Raw genomic sequence first — 15,643 nt, forward strand, 5'->3', positions numbered from 1 at the left:
GAAACAAAACAAAACAAAAAAATTAAATAAATAATTAAACAAACAAACAAACAAAACCGCTCGCTTTTCTTTGTCCTCAGGCACCGGCCTCGGGCACCCGCTCACCGGTCTTGCTGCCCTGTTTCCCTAGTATTGGGGTCCCTGTCCCTTTAAGACTTCCAAAAAGCACTCGCCAAAACAAAACACCGGAAAAAAAAAAAAAAGAAATATGGCCGCTCACGTTTTTGTTCTCCAGCGCCGGCCTCAGGCACCTGCTCACCAGTCTTGCTGCCCTGTTTCCCTAGCATCCAGGACCCCACGCATGCACTGTGTCTGCACTCTGGCCCGGATGGCGGGGGCTGGGTGCTCGGCAGTCCTGGGCTCCGTCTCCCTCCCGCTCTGCCTGCTCTTCTCCCGCCGGGAGCTGGGGGGAGGGGCGCTCGGCTCCCGCGGGGCCGGGGCTTGTATCTCACCCCCTTCGCGAGGCGCTGGGTTCTCTCAGGTGCGGATGTGGTCTGGATATTGTCCTGTGTCCTCTGGTCTTTATTCTAGGAAGGGTTGTCTTTGTTATATTTTCGTAGATATATGTGGTTTTGGGAGGAGATTTCTGCTGCTTTACTCACGCCGCCATGTTGGCTCCATCCCCCTGAAAAGGTTTTTTTTAAAGGTGGTTATTACAGTAAACATATTTATAATATTCTTTGGCCTCTGAATTCTTTACTTCTTCATTTGACTTCATCTTCAATTAAAGTCACTCTTCTTAACATTCACATATTCTTTCTGATGTTTGCCTTTTTTATGTCCTTGTATTTTTCTTTGCTTTATTCACCATTAGTTTTTGTGTTGTATCTCATGTTACTATAGTTTTGGTGTTCTAATGTTGTTTTTGATTCCAGTCTTGTTTGCTCATTGTTTGTTCATGGACACATTTTTACTTTCTGACAGTTGCTATTTTTATTTATTATTTTTTATTAAGGTATCATTGATATACACTCTTACGAAGGTTTCACATGAAACACATTGTGGTTACTACATTCACCATATTATCAAGTCCCCAACCACACCCCATTGTAGTCACTGTCCATCAGCATAGTAAGATGCCACAGAGTCACTACTTGTCTTCTCTGTAGTACACTGTGTTCCCTCTGCCTCCCCTGACACCATGTGTACCATTCATAATACCTCTCAATCCCCTTATCCCTCCCTTCCCACTCACTCTCCCCAGTGCCTTTCCCTTTGGTAAATGTTAGTCCATTCTTGGGTTCTGTGAATCTGCTGCTGTTTTGTTCCTTCAGTTTTTTCTTTGTTCTTATGCTCCACAGATGAGTGAAATCATTTGGTACTTGTCTTTCCCCACCTGGCTTATTTCACTGAGCATAATACCCTGTAGCTCCATCCATGTTGTTGCAAATGGTAGGATTTGTTTTCTTCTTATGGCTGAATAATATTCCATTGTGTATATATGTACCACATCTTCTTTATCCATTCATCTAATGATGGACAGGTTGCTTCCATTTCTTGACTATTGCAAATAGTGCTGCAATAAACATAGGGGTGCATATGTCTTTTTGAATTTGAGATCCTACTTTCTTTGGGTAAATTCCTAGGAGTGAAATTCCTGGGTCAAATGGTATTTCTACTTTTAGTTTTCTGAGGAACCTCCATACTGCTTTCCACAATGGTTGAAGTAATTTACATTCCCACCAGCAGTGTAGGAGTTTCCCCTTTCTCTGCAACCTCACCAGCATTTGTTGTTCCTTGTCTTTTTATGTTGGCCATCTGACAATTGCTATCTTTATGGCTTCATTTTTTCGTTCTTGTATTCATTGCTTATTTTCCAACTGCTTTTTCAGTTCAATTTGAGATCTTTGTCAACTTTCATCTCCTATTTTGTTGGCAGCCATTTCAGTGATTCTAACCCCAATGGTGTGCCATTGGTATAGGAACATTAAACATACTTCCCTCGTATTTGTCTCCTTTACAGGTAAATTAAGTTGCTGTGCATAGTTATGGTTAGATTGTAGCTCTTATTTTTATCATTAATATAGGGGTTTTCTTTGGCTTTGTTTATGTTAATTTCTGGACTGCTCCAAAAATTAGGATTAAGGTCAGTAACATGGCATTAGTGCCATTGATAACACATTAGTTTTCTAAAACTATTTCCTCTGCAGTTGGCAAGCTCTGTAAAACGTTGCAATATGGTAACAATGCTTTCCATAATGTTTTATTTAGAAATCTTCAAAACGTGCAGCGAAGTTGAAAGAATTTTACAACTGACACCATATGCCTACCTTCTAGAGCCTACCAGTAATACTTATATTGTTTGATAACATCCATCCGTCTATCCATCAATCCATCTCTTTTTCATTCCCCATTCATTTCAGAGTTAATTGCTGTACAGTTCCCCCTAAGGTGAAATCCTTTCTGAAAAGATTTCTGTCAGGTTTTTTAGAGTAACTGTGGCCCTCCACATAGGAGTTATTCCATAAAATGTTATGGAATGTATCACTAATCCAGTCAAATAAAAAAAGTAAATGGAAATGGAAAAATATTGTCTGTTTTAAATGTGTGTTTCCAGGTGTCTATTTTTGAGAGCTCTGTCACTAGAAGTTCTCACTTGACCTTCACTAGTGACTCAGTAAGAAAAGCATCAACATACTATAACGTACTTAGTTTGGTTTTTGAATAGCAAGAAAAGTCAGTGAGATGTAAGGAAATTAAAGAAGCAAGCCATGGCTCCCCTTCTGGTAGTTTTGATTATGAATGGCAGGTAAGTGTCAATAAAGAGACTTAGGGAAAGGCCTTCTCTTCATTTGTTGCCTTTTTTCTGTCACTTCATTTCTTCCTTCCTCCTCATTTCTTTCCCATTCTTTTTCCCTCGCTCCTTCCCTTTTCTTTTATTATACTGGAGGAAGGTATACATTTTACTGCACTGTTTTGCTGAGGGGAAAGAAAGAATGAGGAGCCCATGTGATAAGTTGGAAGTATCACTGGAGGGCAGAGAGCACAGACTTTAAATTAAGAATTGGTACATTTTTTCCTGTAAAGAGCCAAGTAGTATTTATTTTAGGCTTTGCAGGCTATACAGTCTCTGTTAAAACTATCCAACTCTTCTTTAGTAGTGCAAAAAACAGTAGACAGTTTAAGTGGATGAAGTTGGCTATGTTCTAATAAGACTATATAAACATTTTTTGCATGTCAGAATATTATTTTTCCAACATTTTCTACCATTTATAATAATAAAACCATTCATAGCTTGCAGGCTATAAAAAAACAGGGGTTGGGCTAGACTTGACCCATAGTATGATTTGGCATCTTCTACTATATAGAGATTAACCTTTTGCAGGTTATTTACCAACTTAGAAGCCTTTTATGTGTTCTAAGTTTTATTGGGGATACCGAATTATACAGAGGTAAATTAGTGTCATTGGAGTGACAAAAGAGGAAATATGCTTATTGTGATTGAGTCCACCTTTCCAACATGGCCTCCTTTCGGTTGTGTCTCATCAATGCAGTTGCTGTTTCTAAGTTGAGACAAAGAAGCAGATCAAATACGGGGGCCTACTTTCCCTTTCTGGTATTAAGTCTTCCTTCAGTGGAATTGCAAACCCAAATTTTTGAGACAAGCCTGAATTAAAATCTCTTATTGGATGTGTGACTCATTAGTGACTAATGCTTTCATGGTGTTTACTATGTGACAGTATTCTAAGCACTTAATATATATAAACTCTTTCATTTCTTCCAAAGCTATGATAATTCTCATATAAACCACCATCTTAAAGATGAGGAATCTGACACATAGAAGTAACCCATTCTAGGTCACATAGGGAATAAGTGGCAGGCAGAACCAGCATGTAAAACTGGGCCTTCTGACCTTAGAATGAGAGCTCTTAACTGCTAGGGTTTAAAGCCTCCTAAAGCAGGAACATCTGTAAAGTATCTAGCACATAGGTCCTCAATAAATTACAACTTAACAAAATATAGTCATATCTATTCCTGGAGAAATTTAATGTACTTGTGTTATATCAGATACCATAAATAAATATGAAGTTCAAATTAATGATTTTTCAGAAGGTTTTTTTACTTTTTTCAATCACACATTATTTATGGGATTTTTTCCCATAAAAGTTTTTAGTACTACTATGAGAATTATTTTGAAATGAATCACTTTCTATAAGATAAAATGATAGAAACAACTTAGACTCTGGAGGCAGAAGACCTGTGGACTCCTGTTGTCCTGGTTCTGCACTTCCTTTGTGTAATCTTGGGTACATGATCTGACTTTATTCTGTCTCCTCTTTTAGCTATGTACTGAAAATAATCCTCAAAATCATGGGATTCAAATGAGATGACCTATGTCAAAGTTCATACCAGTGGGTCTAGTGTGTTATCAGTATTTAACAAATGCTGGTTCCTTGCTCACTTCCCTGCAGCATAGAATAACCTAGAATTCAGAACTGAAGGGAGTCTTAAAAAGGGGAATTACTTGTTCAGGATCATACAGCTACGTCTTCAGAGGCAGAAGGAGTTGTCATTTAGTGCAGGTCTTCTCATTCTCAGTCTTGTAGTATTTTTACTGTTCACATTTCTTGAGGCATTATATAGAGAAGTATTATGTATATGACTATGGTTTTCTGTTTTTTTTTAAAGGAAAAAATCTGACAGTCTTATTAAGAAAAACTGTTTGCTATTCTGATTTTTGATAATCGTGATCAATGTAGTAAACCTTGAGGCCATTGAAATCATGTATGTGAAGTTTTAAAACCACAAACATTTTCCCCATTTGTATTTATTAATCCTTAGTATACTAGTAGCGTATTTATTACAGAAAAAAATAAATTAGAAGCATAAAGATAGGAGGATTTAAAACACCTGTTCAGTCATATCATTCAGATAAAATAACTCTTTTAACACCATTTTGCAAAATCATCCAATTATTTCCCACAAATGGGATCTCTGATTTGTATAGTTCATTCTCTGATTATGTTTTTAAGACTCCTGATACATGTTCATAATTTGACTTTAGAAAGGAAATATATACCTGTTTACATTCTCATTAGAGAAAATTTCTGCAATTGGGGAGAAGATGGCATTAATACCCCATTCTTCATTGAAGAATAGCAGTATATGGTATAAATCTTCTAGATTCTATATTTCTCTTCCTTTATGTGTTGTCACTTTTAATATTTTAAATAGTTATATATCTGGAATAATTTTCAAAAATGGGATTGTTTATAGCTACATATAATAAAATCTGAAGTCATGTTCATGTTATTTTTAACTGTGTTTTGTGAGTTTTTCTTTTTTCTCTATTTGCATGCAGTGAGTGGTAAATTTGCATGGAACACTTGAAAAATAGAAGCACCAGAACGAATTGAATGTGTTTGAATTATTACTCTGTGTCATTTACCTTGATAGTTTAGAGACAGAGTCCTATTTTTGAGATAAAATTGGACCTATTAGCGTGTCCTTACCTACTACTTCCTTGCCTTGTTAATTTTTCAGTTTCTCATGATTAGCAAAATGTATCTCATAATTAACAAGATGTAAACTCTAATGCCATTTGACATTTAGTCCTACATGTTGGTAAGATAATTGTAGGAACATTTGGAGAATTAAATTAGTTATTTTTTTATGCTTTTGATTATTTGTAGTTCTTACTCCCATGCATGTGAATTTGACCAAAAGGAATAGCTATGTATAAGATATCTTCAGATAATTTAAAATAGGCTACTCTGTTTAAATTATGGTAATCTCATGTCATCAAATAATAAGAATATAGATGTTAGATTTGAATAAACTATAAATACAGAGACAGATAATGTATGTAGACAGATAATGTAGAAATAATCCCTTCTAAATATCCTTGGTAGCTCTGTAGGAACAGATATAATGGAACATTGATCTACATAAATTCACAAACTAAGAGGAATATAAGATTTGACTCTAAGGGAATTTATTCCATGTTCTTACGACATGGAATTAATAATGAAGTTTACCATGTTTTGGGTTCAGTATTATGCTTTGAGTCACTTTCTTACAGTGTAACACAAGCTTTGGGTATTTCATTACAGATATACTTTAATATCTGTATGGTAGATAATAGGGAACAGGCTTTTCTGTTTCAGGTAGAAGTTCTGTGTTACCTATAAATGAGGTATTTACAAGCTGCTGGAATAAAATGGTGACTCTATAAAGGAAAGCTGGATCAGTACTTTAAATAGATTCTCATTTCTTAATGTCAATTTTTAAAGTGATGAAATACAAAAACTCTTAGCCATACACCTTGCAGTTCAGCTGTTCAAACAGTTTAAGCCTGCATTCCATCAAACAAGTTTTCTCCCCTTTTTTAAAACCAAAGGACAGCATATCCTGTTAAACAGTGATTTTGATAAACATTGATACTTTCTCACATATCTTATTTATCTTATTTTAACCAGGGAAGTATTTATAAAATATTCCCTTAGTTGGAAGTTTTATGTAAATAGAGATCTCCATTTTCTAACACCTCATCTTAATGTGCAAGTTTATTACTTCAGTGCTTGACTAACTTTGGTCTTGCTGATGATCTGCTGAGCTTTGTACCTCAGAGCTGTACTAATCGGAATCACTGTGCTTATTTGAATGTTTGGTACAGGAAGCGAGCAGCTGCAAAGCATCTAATAGAACGCTACTACCACCAGTTAACTGAGGGCTGTGGAAATGAGGCCTGCACGAATGAGTTTTGTGCTTCCTGTCCAACTTTTCTTCGTATGGATAACAATGCAGCAGCTATTAAAGCCCTTGAGCTTTATAAGATTAATGCAAAACTCTGTGATCCTCATCCCTCCAAGAAAGGAGCAAGCTCGGCTTACCTCGAGAACTCGAAAGGTACCCCTAACAACTCCTGCTCTGACGTAAAAATGAATAAGAAGGAAGGACAAGGAGCAAGAGATGATTTTAAAGGTAAGATGTCCTCTTTAATTGAGAATTTTTTACTGAAAACAAGATTGGAGATGTAAATAATGTATGAGGTTTTGATTTGTCTAATTGTGTGACATTAGGACATGATAGTATAGTGGAACTGATTTTTTGTGTGTGTGGTAAAGGACAAAAGAAGTTAAAGATTTAACCACATTTTACTGTTATAAACATCTCTGATTAGAAGCAGATTATACTCCAAAAGTTCCTTTGTTAATGATTGATTGGAACTTTTAAGCATTTCAGTCAGGAAATATACTGGTAGTTAATCTCCCAAAGTAGGCTACAAAGTCTACTTAATTATGGAATAGCTGGACTGAACATGTGGTATCAGTTGTGGAACCCAAGTACTATACAATGAAAATAGCAGAAAGAGGAAGCAAGGCAGGATTTTGGAATAGCTACCTTAAAAATAATTCAGTTTTTCCTTCTAAAGTATTCTTTCCATATCGTGTTCACGTGCTACCATAACCAGCACACTCATGCCACCAGTAATCACATGTAACAGTGCCATTCTTCGTGCAGACTTCACTTTGTTTTCTCAATGATCCTGCGTTGCCAAATTGTTAAAAACTTTCTTTCCTTGTTGTTTTATCCTCAAAACATTTATGCCCCCTGTAGATAATGAATATTAGTAAAAAGGTAATCACATTTCTGAATGGCTGACAAGGCTTAGCCCCATCAGAGGTAATTGTATATTCAAAGAGGAAGCTTTTTGTTTAAAACATACAGGCATACCTCATTATAGTGTGCTTGGTTTTACTGCATTTTACAGATAGAGCGTTTTTCAAAGTTGAGGGTGAATACCTGTGAAGAAATAACAGCTGACACTTCTTGAAATTTGATGAAACCATAAATATGAAGTTAAAAAAAATAACCCAGCAACCACAACAAATCCTAATCACAAAGAAAACCATTGATCAAAATTTCCAAAAAAATGTCAAGAAAGAAATTTAAAGCACAGAGGATAAAAGCTAAGTGTAACAGATTTCTAGTCAGAAACAAATACTGGAAGAAAATACGTTGATGTAGAATTACACATCAACTAAAAAGATCCTTTGAACTATGAAGGCAAACCACTACGTAGGTATGAGAATGGCTACACCCAGAACACTAACAGCCCCAAAATTGACAAGGATGTGGGGCGATGGGAACTCTCACATGTTGACAGGAAAGTAAAACAAAACAACCAAACGGTGAAAAGATTTGTCCATTTATTCTGACTATCCTAGAATCCAAACACAGCACTCCTAGGTATTTATCCAAGTGGAAAAAAAATGTATATATGTATGAATATATGTACACACACACACACACACACATTTATCTTTGCAGCTTTATTCATAACAGCTAGAAATGAAAAATAACTCAAGTGGTCCTCTAACAGAACAATGAAGTTACAAATTATCGAAACAGGCACTACCATGCATCATCTCAAAAACATTGTTTACTGAAAGAAACCTTATAGAAACAGTACTCCAATGCTATTTATATGAGATTACTTTGGCTTCCTCTAGAATTTATGATAAAAGTGTAACAATAGTGGTTTACTGGGGATGGTGATGTAGTCAGGAACCGACTAAAAAAGGGCACAGGTTCTATAACTTGATAGGACTTTGTGTTGCAAAGGTGAATGCACTTGTGAAAACTCATGAAATGGTATACTGGCATACCTTATTATATTGTGCTTCATTTTACTGCACTTTGCAGATACAGCAATTTTCAAAGTTGACGGTTTGTGGCAACCGTGCATCAAGCAAGTCTCAGTGCCATGTTTCAAACAGCTTTGCTCCCTTTGTGTTTCTGATACATTTTGGTAATTCTCACAATATTTCAAACTTTTTCATAATTATTGTTACTTCTGTTAATAATACAATCTCTGATCAGTGTTCTTTAATACTAACTATTGTAATTCTTTTGGGGTGCCACAAACTGTGCCCATATAAAGGTGGTGCACTTACTTAATAAATGTGTGTGTATGCTGACTGCTCTACTGACCAACCATTCCTCCATCTTTCTCCCTCTTCTCAGACTTCCCTATCCCCCAAGACATGACAATATTGAAATTAGGCCAACCTGTACTGGGCTTTAAGTGTACAAGGGAAAGGAGGAGTTGCATGTCTCTCACTTTAAACCAAAAGCTAGAAATGATTAAGCTTAGCAAGGAAGGCATGTTGAAAGCTGAGACAGGCTGAAAGTAGGGCTCTTGAGCCCAAACAGTCAAGTTGCTGAATGCAAAGGAAAAGCTCTTGAAGGAAATTAAAAGTGCTCCTCCAGTGAGCACACAAATGGTAAGAAAACAAAACAGCCTTACTGCTGATACGGGAAAATTTTAGTGGTCTGTATAGAAGACCAAACCAGTCACAACATTCCTTAAGCCTAAGTCTAATCCAGAGTAAAGCCCTTCAATTCTGTGACAGCTGAGAGAGCTGAGGAAGCCTTCTGCAGAGGAAAAGTTGGAAGCTGGCAGGCAGAGGTGGGTTCACGAGATTTAAGGAGAGAAGCCATCCCCACAACATAAAAGTGCAGGTGAAGCAGCAAGTGCTGGTGTAGAAGCTGCAGTGAGTTACTCAGAAGATCGAGCTAAGGTCATTAAACAAGGTGTCTACCCTGAACAACAGATTTTCAGTGTAGACAAACCAGCCCTCTATTGGAAGAAGAGACCATCTAGGACTTTCACAGTTCAAGAGAAGTCAGTGCCTGGCTCAAGGGTTCAGAGCTTCAAAGGACAGGCTGATGCTTTTTAGGGACTGACACGTGCAGCTGGAGACTTCAAGTTGAAGCCAGTGCTCATGGACCACTCTGAAAAATCCTAGGATCTTTAAGAATTATGCTGAATCTACTGTGTGTGTGCTCTATAAACGGAACAACAAAGCCTGGATGGCAGCACATCTCTTTACAACATGGTTTACTGAATATGCTGAGCCTATTATTAAGACCGACTGCTCATAAAAAGATTCCTTCCAAATCCTACTGCTTGCTGACAACGCACCTGGCCACCCAAGAGCTCTGATGGAGACACACAACAGAATGAATGTTGTTTTCATGCCTGCTAACACAACATCCATTCTGCAGCCCATGGATCAAGGAAGGAATTTCAACTTTCAAGTCTTTTTATTTGCAGAATATATTCCTTAAGGCTATAATTGCAATACATAGTGATTCCTCTAATGGCTCTGGGCAAGGTAAATTGAAAGCCTTTTGGGAAGGATTCACCATTCTAGGTGCCATTAAAGAACACTGATTCATGATTCGTGGGAAGACATCAAACTATCAACATTAGCAGGAGTTTGGGAGAAGTTGATTCCAAACCCCATGGATGACTTGGAGGGGTTCAAGACTTGCATGAAGGGAGTAACTGCAGATGTGGTGCAAACAGCAAGAGAACTGGAATTAGGAGTGCAGGCTGAGGATGTGACTGAACTGCTATAATCTCGTGATAACATTTGAAACGGGTGAGGAGTTACTGCTTGTGGATGAGTAAAGAAAGTGGTTTCTCAACATGGAATCTACTCCTGGTGAAGATGGTGTGAAGACTGTTGAAGTGACAACAAAGGATTTAGAATATTACACACGCTTAGTTGATAAAGCAGTAGCTTTGACTCCAATTTTGAAAGAAGTTCTACTGTGGGTAAAATGCTATCAAACAGCATTGTGAAAGGAAGAGGCAATCAATGCAGTAAACTTCATTGCTGTGTTGTTTTAAGAAATTGCCACAGCCACTCCAACCTTTAGCAACCACTGTTGATCAGTCAGCAGCTGTCAACATCAAGGGAAGACCTTCCATCAGTAAAAATGTCTTGATGAAAGCTCGGATGATGATTAGCATTTTTAGCAATAAAGTATTTTAAATTGAGGTATGTACTTTTTTTTTTTAGACATAATGCAAACTTAACAGGTTACAGTATAGGGTAAACTTAACTTTTATATGAACTGGGAAAAGAAAAAATTGATTTGTCCCACTTCATTGCAATATTCTCTTATTGTGGTCATCTGGAACCTTACCTGCAGTATATCTAAGGTATGCTTGTATATGAGTTACAGGATACGTACCAAGTTTTGTAACATCGTATGTATTAACTTTAAATTAATTAGTGAAGTGAAATTGTGTTATACAGCTTTTCTATTTCCATATTAAAGCTGTTTTCATAATTTGGTAGAAGTTTTGCTTCATAATGCATGGTTCTGTTACATGGATTAGCTCATACACTGTGATTAAGTAGGTAATTTGTCAGTATGTATAATAAAGAAGTTGCATTGACTCCATTATACACAGGTCCCTAGATACAAGCACTACGGAGCACCAGTTCCTTATTGTAGAATGCGCTGGCAGCCAGCCATGGAGGATTATATTACAGGATGGATGAACACATCTTTTTTGGCTATGTGCTTCCTCTTAGAGATGCTTACTGAATGGTTATCCCCAGTCTTTGTGTGCTGTTTTTGCTAAAGCCTGTGTGATGTAGCAGCTTCTTATACTTTCTTCCAATATGCTACTGTCCCTCCCCCTTTTTTTCTGTCACATTCTGTTTTTACTATAGTATTATTCTACTAGGAATTATAAGTGTATTAAGTGCACTAATACTTTTATTTTGATTGATAAATATGTTTGTTACCTCTAGTTACAAAGTTGTTTTATAGAAGAAATTTTTTCACTGTAAAATTTAATAAAATAAGAATATTTTCAGAAACACACATGTATCTCAAGATATACAGGTATATCATACAAAAATGTCTCAATGTTTTCTCATATCAAATACCTCTTTCTATTGATACCTAAGCTTTATAAATGTTTATATCTCTAATTACAATGTTTTTAAACGAGTTTATATTTATGTCTAAAAAACTCAGCTCAGTTCAACATCTTAAAAAGACACTGGGAAAAGTTTGATTTATTTTATGTAGAATTAATGGAATATCAGAATCACCTAAAGATGTTCTGAGGAGTATAACATGTCAAGAAAGAGTATGGGTCTAGAATATTGTTGTCCCTAAGATAGGCCATTTTACTGCATTCATAGCAACTCTTTTTTAACAACTTAATGATTTAACGACTAGGACACAAAACTTTTTTCATCCTAACAAGATATTTATGTATAATAGTAATATTTACTGTGCTTTGGTTATTTTAGGAAATTAGAAGTTTTACATTGTCTGGTAAGAAGGTATTTATAATTTTTTCCAGTTAAAATACTGAAAAATGAGGTCCAAGTTAGCTGTTTCACACTTTTCAGTCAGAAGAAGCCTATATAGGTTTCCCCTGATCTCTGAAAATAAAGCTTTCGTTTCTCTGAAATCTTTCTTCAGGTAAGCTGAAATGGTGTAAAGTGAAGAAGAATTACCATTAACTTACATGGGAAGTTTTTTGAGTATTCCCATATCCCAAAAAAACCTTTCATGGTCTTTTCTGATACGTTAGGACACATCTTGCTAACAGCTGCACAAAATCAACAGCAAAACTATGACAGCTTTATGCTGAGATGCTGAGTGTAGTTCCCAGTGAAGGAGTTTGGCACTGCCACTAACTGCTTGGGGCATGTGCTGCCTGTAATGGCTCACTGTAAAACAAAAACTGAACACTACTTTCGTTTTTTACCTGTTCTTGTAAAGCAAAATTCCTCTTCAGATTTGTTTAGTTAGTGAAAACAGATACGTACTTATGTAGTTCTTCTGTAAGAAAAGAAGTGGTGTACAACCACCTCTTGAAAAGTGGGCAATACCTGTACATCCTTAATAGAACAAACCTGAAGATAAATTCTTAAAGAGTTAAGGCCCATTAAAAAAAATCTCTGGTGTTGACAGTCTGGTAAGGACCAAAGATCAGATTTGTGGTGTGATAAAATTTGATACTGTTGTGGCTCAACTTTTGGAGGCTGTTCATTCAGTAATCACTTGCATTTTATATTGTCTCTTACTGTGAAGCAAATACATTAAAGCAGAGGTGGGAATCATATTAAGAAATTTTATGTATCATACAGAACATGTATAAGGGTTCTTTTTTCACAGTGGAGATAGAGCCACATGACTGAAATTATCTTCTGCCTGAGTGGTTAATGACAAGTCTGTTACTCTCTTGATGAAAGACCAGATGAAGAGTTTTGTCAGTATAGTTTGACCAATATAATCTCCATAAAGTTCATAGATAAAATACATTATTTGTTCTCTTTCCTGTAAAATAACATATCTGAATAGTTTATTCAAAATGACAAAAGCTTTATTTGGGGTGTTCTTTATATTCTGCAATTTGATTGTGTTTTTACTGGCCTGCTTTGTACCACCTTATGAAAAATGGTCTTGAAATATTAGTAAACATGATTTTTCTTAATTTGAAGGACAATTTTATAATTTGTTAGAGACATGATCTTTGGGTAATTTGAAGATGATATTAGCTTATTCTGTATATCTATTAATAGAAATTAATTAAAATGATTATTTTTTCTACTGAAAATATGAGTTAATCGTATTTCTCTCCATTAACTGTGAAAACAAATTCTCAGAAATCTATCAGGAGACTCCTATTTAGGTCATTGGCAGACCTGAGTCACATGCTGTCCCCAAGTACAAATGGGGTTGAAATACTAGTGTTCAGTTTTTAACAGTTTCTGTTATAATGGCATGTCAGGGAAGAGGGGGTGAATAGATTTGGAGTTTTCCCAGCCTGCAGTGTTTGCCCAGAAACACCAGAAAGCTGGGGGAAGACAGCAGTTTCAGAAGATCGCCTTTCAGATACAGAATGATCACCTTTCAGATACAGAATGATTATAGTACTTTAATTTGGGGTTAGTAATAACCACAATAGAAAATTTAAGTTGATGTACCCATGTAAACTAAACTAGTATAACTCTTAACACAAAACTTTTTTTTTGGGTACTGCCCAGCATTGAACATAGCCCTCTTTCTATCCGTTAGGAATGAGGTAGGTCCATTGGTTTGTCATTAGAGGTTTCATATCCTTTCTGTAATTGGTTTTGCCTGTGAACAAACATTTGAGTGCTTTCAGTAATGCCAGATATATGGTAGCCATTAGGGATCACAAAAAACACACAAATACACAAATAACTTGGAGCCCTCAAGTTTTTGAATTATCTCTACTCAGAGTATTATAGTTGATTATCAACTTACTATCTTCTGTTTAAAGGATGTTTTCACTTCTTTCTTTTATTAATGAAGCTATTGACTATAGGATTTGAATTTTTTTTACCTCCAGTTATCTGATATTCATGCATATCATAAAAGAAAAAATAGTGTTGCTGAGAATTTCTCAGCTTTGGTAAGGTGAAATTTTGTAATTATAGGCTTATCTCAGACAATAAATGAGAAAAATGTGGGGTGAGGGTTTTGTTTGTTTTTTGTAATAGATCATGAGAATAAGTGCATTATATCTAAGTTAATTTTAAAATGTTGGTTTTTTTCCTTTTTTAAATAGAAACTTATGGTAAATGTCAGGAAGTTTTATGATTTGAGGTGTTAAATCTATAAGATGTCAATTGTATGTTGTTCCCAAGCACTGGGATTTACTTCTGTTTGAATTTGAATGCTTAAATGTTTTCCACTCAGTCACTTTCTATGAAAAAGTCAAATGTTATGCAAGTTCAGATCATACAACACGATGTAAATTAACATTTGAGTTGTTGACTCCAAGATGACAACTGGAAGTTACTAAATTTTACAGCATGTTAAAATTCACTTTTTTGTGAGGTGTGTGCTTGTATTTTTTTCTCCAGTAAGAAAACTATAAGAGAAGGAACACATGAAGTTTTTCTCATGTGTTTCATCCAATAGCACGCCCCTTGAGAACTAATGAGTTCCATAACCTCCAAATTTACTCTTCATTGAGTCTATGTACAGACTTAAGTTTTGTTGGTGAAGAGAATGAGAGCTGTAAGTTTGCCAGGTATTGTGTGAGGGAATACTAGCAAGTATAAGAACAGTCAGTCGACTGACAAAAAGGTGGTCATGGCGGCCTAGTCTACCACATTTGGAGAGAGATGTGAGCGAGAAGAAAGATGCCCCCCAGCAACTGCTACAAACTCCCCCTTCAGTGGTCCAGGGCTTCAGATACTTTTATGTCAAAAATCCTTGAAATAGTCTCTTCTTGGTTTCTTCCATGATTTCATTAGAATTTCAACTTAACATTACTGTAACTCTAAAAATGTGTAATGAATTGGTATCAGTCTGACCTTTCACTGCCTCTGTCATTTTTGCCTTTTATGATGTTAATTCTTTATGGGGGAGAATGGATACAATAGAAAAACATAATAAAACTTCCTTGAAGTTAAGTATAAGTAGCTGTAGAAACAATATCAGATTATCTTAGTTATAAAATTTATATTAAGAAAAAAATACTAGGAAAGATTAAGTATAACTAAGAGGGATAGTCATTACTGGTATTTTAAAGACGCTGAAGACAAAATGGGGAAAGGTAATACTAGTAAGAATCTGCTAGACTGCAGTATTAAGTACACCCCAGAAAAAGTACGAGGTTATGAAAGAGGAAGTTTATTTCTAGCTCATCTTTAACAGCCATGATATCACGGCTGTTAAGTTCTGCTTCACATTCAGAGGTGCAGGTGTAGTGGCATTGTAATCTTTAACACTTGCTTTCAGTGGCCATCCTGTAAGCATCTTCCCATTAGCCAGAAGGAGGGAAGTCCAGGCCTGAAAATAGGGCTTGCCTCAAAAATGCTCAGAAAGCAAGAAAATT

General features: G+C 36.0%; 1 protein-coding gene across 5 annotated transcripts in view; it reads left to right on the forward strand.

The window, feature by feature from the left end:
- UBE3A (ubiquitin protein ligase E3A) overlaps positions 1 to 15,643 on the forward strand; it is a 108,307-nt gene that overhangs the window by 62,734 nt on the left and 29,930 nt on the right. For all 5 annotated transcript variants that reach the window (XM_036878751.2, XM_036878749.2, XM_057494747.1 and 2 more), the window contains one exon: positions 6,617 to 6,924. In XM_036878751.2, the coding sequence (XP_036734646.2) occupies positions 6,732 to 6,924 (193 nt within the window). In that variant the 5' untranslated portion in view covers positions 6,617 to 6,731. The remainder of the gene's footprint in view (positions 1 to 6,616; positions 6,925 to 15,643) is intronic.

Source organism: Manis pentadactyla, chromosome 18, assembly GCF_030020395.1.
Source record: "Manis pentadactyla isolate mManPen7 chromosome 18, mManPen7.hap1, whole genome shotgun sequence".
NCBI classification, from domain to species: Eukaryota; Metazoa; Chordata; class Mammalia; order Pholidota; family Manidae; genus Manis; species Manis pentadactyla.